The sequence below is a fragment of the Physcomitrium patens genome, chromosome 26, assembly GCF_059467195.1.
Source record: "Physcomitrium patens ecotype Gransden chromosome 26, ASM5946719v1, whole genome shotgun sequence".
Taxonomy (NCBI): domain Eukaryota; kingdom Viridiplantae; phylum Streptophyta; class Bryopsida; order Funariales; family Funariaceae; genus Physcomitrium; species Physcomitrium patens.
The window spans coordinates 3,773,039-3,781,085 of record NC_143435.1 but is presented as its reverse complement, the minus strand read 5'-3'; the positions used below and the strand labels follow the sequence as shown (position 1 = coordinate 3,781,085).

General features: G+C 42.7%; 1 protein-coding gene across 6 annotated transcripts; it reads right to left on the bottom strand.

Annotated features, from left to right (window-relative positions):
- Positions 1-258: 258 nt before the first annotated feature.
- On the bottom strand, positions 259-7,211 carry LOC112277887 (3-oxoacyl-[acyl-carrier-protein] synthase II, chloroplastic). 6 transcript variants are annotated; one of them, XM_090247931.1, is made up of 16 exons: positions 6,829-7,069; positions 6,299-6,426; positions 4,885-5,326; positions 4,315-4,526; positions 3,856-4,059; positions 3,435-3,545; positions 3,188-3,283; positions 2,886-2,931; positions 2,387-2,466; positions 2,202-2,270; positions 1,947-2,031; positions 1,683-1,837; positions 1,436-1,516; positions 1,035-1,094; positions 780-864; positions 259-626 (listed from the first exon to the last, which is right to left on the bottom strand). In XM_090247931.1, the coding sequence occupies exons 3-16, from the start codon at positions 5,288-5,290 to the stop codon at positions 601-603; spliced, it is 1,716 nt and encodes a 571-aa protein (XP_090104057.1). In that variant the 5' UTR covers positions 5,291-5,326; positions 6,299-6,426; positions 6,829-7,069; the 3' UTR covers positions 259-600. The 6 variants fall into 6 exon arrangements, with proteins under 6 accessions (XP_090104057.1, XP_024366462.1, XP_090104056.1 ...); XM_024510694.3 differs by having other exon boundaries at positions 4,315-4,529; positions 6,829-7,065; XM_090247930.1 differs by lacking the exons at positions 780-864; positions 6,829-7,069 and adding an exon at positions 7,081-7,211.
- Between the last annotated feature and the right edge of the window lie 836 nt (positions 7,212-8,047).

Genomic DNA, 8,047 nt, shown 5'->3' with positions numbered 1-8,047 from the left:
TAACGATTCTAATATTTCTAAACATATGAATCTTCTAATTTTCCTATCAAAACATCCTTTGATTCTTTGATTCTCTACCACACTTGGTCCTTTCAGTTTCATAAAATGTTAAATAAATGTGTACATGAAATCTGCAACTTTCTAGTCATTTTCTAATAGTGACAAACAAAACATACACTTGTCACGCACTTGTCACATATCGTAGAAACACAGCATAAAAATAACAAAAGCCAACAGACTGCACAAAAGACCCACAAGTTACGGAAAAAAAAGTTCTGGATCTGTACACGTTTCATTTCAGCGATCAATTACACGAAGGATTAGCATTGTAATGTTGGTGTAGCTCATTTTGAGAGAGAGCCTTGATGGATAAACCAATCTCTAGCATAGGCAACAGAGCCAGTATCTTACTCTTGCGTCGGACAGGATCACAGCCAAAACATTTCGGAGTCCTGGGGAAGGAGGAAGTGCGTCCACAGATGAGTGTTACGTCACTCTTCCTCATTGGCTTCCACGTAAGGAGCGAATAGAATTGACGAATTATGACCCCCAAAGCCAAAGGAGTTCGACAGAGCAACTTTGATATCCAATCTCTGCTTCTCATCTCCAACTATCACGTTCATATCCTGGAGACCATTTGAACGTGCAGCTACGAAGATTAGAAATCCAACCAAAATAATAATTCGGAGTTATTACTAGGAGATGGCAATAAAAACAAATTCTGCATATAAATAGTCTCAGCACGAAGTTATTCTTTGGTACACATGTTAAATGGACACCTTTGCAGGCAAGATCGATATTGGGCAACTGCAAACAACTGAGGAATTTGAGGGGAACGGATACGCAGCGAAATCCTCCGAGATTCTGTCCGTTGTTTGCAGTTGGTCAAGATCGACTAAAATGTTAGATAACGTAGAAATCATTCTAAAAGAAAGACCTTCAAAAAGATATAAATACGTAACTATGATACCACAGCTGATTGTCTGAAGGTTCAATCTGTAACGTGCTCTCAAAACTGTATTAGAGGGGCTTACCACTTCACTCTCTGGATCCTCAAGGTTGATTGTTGGATGAACCCAACCACTCCTGATTGCCTGCATCAAGGCAATTGGTGACGATTAAGAACAGATTGAAGTATACATACATTCTGATTAGTCCATACATCTGCAAGTTGCGTGTTGAAAGTTCTAAATATAATGTATCAAGCAACCAGCTGAAGTACGCAAGTCCGGTGAGCCATAAAGAATCCCCACAAATTACAAGATACGTCACATTAAGCTTGAAGATTTAAATACCACATACAGAACTATTTTAATTATGAGAGTGGATCCACAATATACTGGTTTCCTTGAGCCAGGTAATGTAACGAAGGACCAAGAGTCCACAAGAATAAATATTCTAAGTTGTGACTTGCTTCAAATAGTGCAACATTCACCTGGATTGTTGCAATAGCTTCTACAGCACCAGCGGCTCCAAGCAAATGACCCACCATAGATTTAGTGGAGTTCACTTTAAGCTGTAACCAGGTTACATAACAACTGAGGTCCCATCAGAAGTAACATGGGTTGTACTGAATGGACAACATCAACAGCAAAGAGTACATTAACCTCCACAACATCAAAAGTAGAACAGGAAGAAATGAACAGAAACGACTCAAGGTACTGCAGAACACAAGAGCTCACCTCAGGATTTCCACCAAAAGCTTTCATAAGAGCCTTGTACTCCTGCAGATCACCAGCTTTTGTTGAAGTTGCATGAGCATTCACATAGTTGACATCAGTCTTGTTTACTCCTGATTGAGCCAAGGCCTTTTCTATGCAAAGGAGTACTCCAGCACCTGACACGCACTAAAAAGGGATCACGCTTCATAACCAGAAAAATTGCAACATACCACACCAAATTAGTCAGCAATGGAAACGCGGCTAGAGCAAGAAAGTGCATCATACCTTCTGGGTGGGGCTCTGTCATGTGATAAGCATCACAAGTGAAGCTTCCTCCGAGAAACTCTGCATATATCTCTGCTCCCCGTGTCTGTACAAGTCCGATAAACATAATGTTTCACGTAACAGGATCCTCAAATGTCTTATCTAAAGAGAGAGGGCTTAGAGCATCGTCACTTTGAATCAACAAATCCAAAAGGGTTCAAAAACTTCTTATGAAAATAAACATATCAATACTTTATCGTGCTTAAAGGTACAAACCTTGGCATGTTCCAACTCCTCCAGCAGGAGAACGCCTGCACCCTCTCCCATAACAAATCCATCCCGATTCTGCATGGAACCAAACACAACTGAAAACGTGTCCCAGCTTCATCGAAAAAAGCACCTACAAAACGATGCTCCACAAAAGCAGAATATTACAAAAGAGCCTAGAGGCCAAACCAAACCTTATCCCAAGGACGAGAAGCTTTGGCTGGATCATCGTTGCGCTGAGAAAGGGCTCTGCAAGCAACAAATCCGCCAAGACCTGAATGCCAGAAAATTATACGTAAGATACAGATGTTTGACAACCAAAAAAGATACTCAGTCATGCAACTTGTCATCCTATTGAAGTTCCCGTAAGAAAGTTTACGTTCATTTTAAATAACTCGGTCACCGCCACATCGGTAAGAAACAAAGCATAAATTAAGAAGTAAGATTAGCACCCTCTAAATCATGGAACTCCAGACACAAGAATTGTGTATATCCAGAGAGAGACATACGCTGAGAACATTACTGACTTATTCAAATAAAGTTTTTGATCGCGGTCTCATAGCCCGACATATATGCAACAGATGTGCTCTTTTTCATTTAAAATAAACAGATGCAATCCACAGGCCTCCTACGCCCATACGAAGATAATACAGATCTTGTTCATATCCAACAAAAACACGTCTGGAGACTAACCAATGGGAATAATGGCAGCATCCGAACCTCCTGACAACATCACATCCTGTACATGAAAGACTGTAAAGTGAATTTTCAACAATAAGTTTTAGACGGGCATTCAGTTGAGATAGTCCATCGGATAGCCAACTTTCATATCTCCATCAGCAATTCTTCACAAAGCTATCGTTAAGGGCACTTTGGGAAAGAAAACAAGAAAAGATGAGAAACTAATAATATTTTACTTTTAGAAAGTATAAAAAAAACATATCTTTGACGACTGCATCACATCGCCTGTTAGAATGGTAAGATCACCAACTTACAGCTTCACCTCTGATGATGTGATTTGCGGCACTAAGCATACAAAAATTGCTTGTGGCACAAGCTGTTGAAATGGAATAGTTGGGTCCCATCCACCCCTGCAAAACACAGGCAAATAAATAAATAAATGTCCACGAAACTCACGAGGGAAATATATAGACAGATAATGAAAAAAAAAATTAGTAAAAACTTTATAAACAAGTGAAAACTATTCGTTGCGTTGAGAACAACCAAAGAACATAGTCATACCAGATCCATTGCTAGCATAGCTGAGCCCATATTGGTAGTTGCAAAAGGAACGCAGAAAGGGTTCATCTTTCGATACGAAACCCGTAATGCCTCTATGGCATCATTAAATACCTGCCAAACCAATACAGCTCTTTCAGCCAAGTAATTCATTAAGCACACCCGAAAGACCATGATGACTAATTGCTGAACATCATCCTATCTGTAAGTCAATGTGAATAGCAAGGGGTAAAATGTCCATCAAGCCTGGACACTCGTACAAGAAACTATTATCGTCTGCCCAAACAGATGTATTTCACGTCTACAACTAACCACATCTTTGATCTTCCTAAATCTACTACAACACATTTCCACTGCAAAATAATGGAAATCATGGCAGACGATTGTTTAGCAAGATCAAACCAGGTATCGGGCAACAAAACACCTGCATCCCTCCCATTGCAGAACCAATGAGAACACCACATTTTGACTTATCCAAGTCTTTCATGACTTCTTCTGAAATGTCCGCGTCCATCACAGCTTTTTTTCCTGCTGTAAGAAGGTATAGCATGAACCTATCCATGCGCCTGGCGAACTTTCCAGCCACCCAGCCCTCCGTCGAAAAGGACTTAATTTCTCCAGCAAACCTCTGCAACCACACGAAACGAAAAATCAGCACTCAGTATTAGGTTGCGATAGTGTTCTTTCCTTCTACGTTAGAAACCAAGGAATTAAAGCGGTGCACACAGATGTTCGCAAAGCTGTAAAAAACATGAAGTTATTGGTGTCCTATTACTTCATACTCAGCGCTCGCTAGACATATTCAGCTGGAGCTACATAAAAGTAAGATGCGCGGAAAATATCCAGATTAGCAGCAAACAGCGGAGTACAATGAATGACTTACAGTTGGAAAATCTCTGCAGTCAAATCTCTCTATCTCAGTGATCCCACTTTTCCCCGTCAATAAGTTCTCATAGAATGTATCAGGGTCATGACCATGACAAGATACCAAACCCATACCAGTCACCACAACCCTTCTTTGCTTGGTTGCAGTTTTTTTATTTTTCTTCTGCTCTGACTCCTTCGCTGGTTGGACTACAACAGCTGAAGCCTTTCCTGCTATTCACAAAGATTAGCAACCAAGATATTTTTAGCACAACACATAAGTTTACCACCCCTAAGATGTCTCCCCCCTATCCACGAATTTTATCACATGAAACTTTAGCAGTTGAATAGCGGTACAAAATAATAATAACAATAATAATAATAATAATAATAATACAGTATACTCATGACATGTTCTGAGAATATAATGCAGTGCTTGCAACAATTTCCCATTTTTTAGTAACACTAAATGATTGAAAACAAACATAAGGTTCCACGGAAATTTCAAACAACGCTCGAAGAAGAAGAGGCATGCACTTCATGCAAAATTTACACACGAAAGGAATAATTTGCACCAATCTAGTCTCACCTGCTACAGCTCTTCGGCCAGCTCTTATAGACTTTGAACCGGAACCTCGCAAACCTCGCAAACCTCGCAGACTCTCCCCAAAAAAGCCATCCCCAAAGAGAGACTCCTGCTTCAAATTGTTGCACTCTTTGAATCCCTGAAGACTACAAAATGTTCCTAATTCTGAAAGACCAGATTCACAGAATGCTACTAAACTTTGGCCTGACCGACTTGCTGCTTGAACACCAATACCTAACCAGCTTTCTGCCGTCAATTGCTTTGAGCGAGCAATTCTCCTCTTCAGTCTTCTACCCAGAGGCCCTGAGCTCACAGGAGCATCATTACCAGTAAGCCCTGCTACAGAATTGGTTACACAGGCAGCTATTAACCAAGTGCACAGGGGCGATGTGGCTGCCGTGAATGCCATCCTTCAATGTCGTATTTAACAACTCAGAGCTGGTGCCTGCAGAGAGGCAAAGCTCGCATATGTTAATTCGAACGCAAATTCAAACCTTGGAGACCCACAAAGCTAACGGGAAAACCATAGTGGTGATATCAGAAAGCCGCAAAAAGTTTAAAAACTTCAGTAGTGAGCACACACACACACACACACACACACACTTCATCATGACGTAGGATAGACATTCATGCAGAATGTCAGGACAAGTGAACTTTTGCCAAACGTCACAATGGCCTCAAAATAAATTGAACAGGACGCATCAGCTGGATTCTATCTTCAACATAAATGACACGAAGAAGCTTGCACTTGGTGCATGGGTAAACCCACTGTTTGAACCCTCATCGACGACGGGTATTCTGAAACGAAAGCTGAAATCGCCTGAAAGCACGTACTGACTAGATAAATGAGTGGACGCAATGTCAAGTCAACACCAAAGCATTCAATTTTTCTCTCAACCATTTGATTCAATGAGTTTGCGATCGGATTAAACATGGAAGGTCTACCCCTTAGTATCAATGCCGTTACTCTTCTACAATACCAGCAAGCCAGGCATCGAACTGGTGTCTACACCACGATGCTAGCAAACAGGGACTAACACTAATTTCGGACAGTGCAGTCTATGACTGCTACACCAATTCAGCAATAGTTTCAAAACGCCGCAGTTCCTAGTTTCTAAATTCTCAGCTGAAAATATGCCCTCTCAACTGTCAGGATAATTTCGATCACAGAACTGTAACTTAACCACTTGCACTGAGGTCATAAGCATTCGCAAACAATGCTCGCACACCAATACCCACATCAACGGCTTCCTCATTCCTTCCGTTCAACTTTCACGACACCATGACTCCAAAACTAATGAAACTCCGCCTCTTCCGCTCCCTCCCTCCCTCCCTCCCTCCCTCCCTCCCTCCCTCCCTCCTCTCTCAAACCCTAAACCCTCTCTTTACCACTTCAGATTAGTGCCAGAAACCCTACCTCAACACGCTTTTTCCTCTTACTGCTGCTTCTGCTGCTACGCCCCCTTCGCCTCCCACTGTCAATCACCTCCCCGTTACCTACTCGTCAACATCCTGCTTAACCCGGCAACACCATAGCCTCCCCACCTGCACCACCAATGCCCAAACCAAGCTCAGTACACCTCGATCGCCAAAACAAAATAAATAAAACCCCGAAAAAAATAAAAAAATAAAAAAATAAACTCTCACTCTCTCTCTCACACACACACACAAGAGATGCCTCTCACATCCACAACACTCGCTTTGACCCCTCTAGACACCAACATCGGAGACCAGCTAGCCACCACAAACACAACAACAGAAGAGAACATCACACGAGCTCGATTAGGCACTCCCGCCCGCTCGTCCCTCACACACACAAGCCTCCATTCAATCAACCAAACAATCAAGCAATCAATCAATCAACCAACCAATCAATCAAACGAACAAACAAACCTGCAACCAACGAATCCCACCACAAATACCACAGGCAAAATTCCATCCACTTACTCTCACACTCTCACACAGCCGCACACACAACTCCGAAAAACAGAACAATGCGAATATGCTCCGCCACCACTCCTCCTACTCCTCTTCCTCCTCCTCCTTTTCCCCCTCCTCCTCTTCCTTCTCCTCCTCTTCCTCTTCCTCCTCTTCCTCTTCCTCTATTAGCACCAATACAATGACAATGGCTGTGGTTAATGCATGAGAGAGAGAGTATAAAGAAGAAGGGATGCATTCGAGGGGGGGTGGTATACTTACTTACTAGTGAGTGTGTGAGTGAGTGAGTATGATTCCAGCCCACACCAGGTGGGCGGAGTCTGCGTTGTTGTTGCTATTGTGACTGTCGATACTGTTGTTGATGTTGTTGTTGTTATTGTGTTTTGTTTGGGGTCCGGGGCGTCACGAATGATGCGAGTTTGCTGCTACAGTGGCCTTCTCTCGGTGGTGTCGGGGCTGAACTGAACTAAACAGAGCTGCTACGAGGACGAGGACGAGGTACTACTTACTAGTTACTAGTTACTGCCGTGCCATTCATCGAGGCTCCGGAATAGTGCGGTCCCTACCGACCCCAACCCTGCTGCTGCTCGGTATTAGCAGGGCGGGACCCGAATCGCGGGCCGAAGGGACCGGACAGCTACGCGTTCTCCTGCCACGGCCCGTGATCTTAGTCGCCCAGCTTTTTTTTTTGTATTTTTATTTTTTTTGTATAATGCGTTTTCTGGAATGAGTCCCCCTGGTTGGTTCCCCTCCCTTGAGAGCCGTTCGTTGCTTCTGGAACGTTTCCCCTTCTGAAGCGTGAGCTGAATGTTACTGTGGGTGTTCATGCGGATTAGAAACCTGTCCTCAAATATTTATTTCTAGAACGAAAAGAGACAAAACCTCAAAAATCTAATCCCACTTGAAGGAAGTAAGGCTTTGAAACGGACCACAGCCAAAGCTCTCTTTTCTCTATATCTTTCTTTGATGTGAAGGCATCTCAGAGGTGAGTGAAGCCACGTAAGGAATGCTTGAGAGAGTGTTTTGTTTTGTTTTGTTTTAAACTTTACTTTTATCTCCAAGAGGGGGTGGTGGTGTTTATGAAGGAAGAGGAGGAGGAGGAGGAGGAGGCAAGTGTTGGTTGGTTTTAGACCTGCACGCATGATCTTCATGACCCAACTACTGCTACCACCCCATTCCCATTCATCTTCAGCTGCATCGTAGTAGGAAAGGGAGTTGGTACTCATGC

What these genes read in the sequence shown, in the direction of transcription:
- LOC112277887 (XM_090247929.1), bottom strand. Translation starts at nt 5,290, where the DNA reads ATGGCATTCACGGCAGCCACATCGCCCCTGTGCACTTGGTTAATAGCT. An exon ending in ACATCATCAGAGGTGAAGCT is followed by an intron (nt 2,932 to 3,187) that starts GTAAGTTGGTGA and finishes TTTCATGTACAG; the next exon opens with GATGTGATGTTGTCAGGAGG. An exon ending in AGGAGTTGGAACATGCCAAG is followed by an intron (nt 2,032 to 2,201) that starts GTTTGTACCTTT and finishes GGACTTGTACAG; the next exon opens with ACACGGGGAGCAGAGATATA.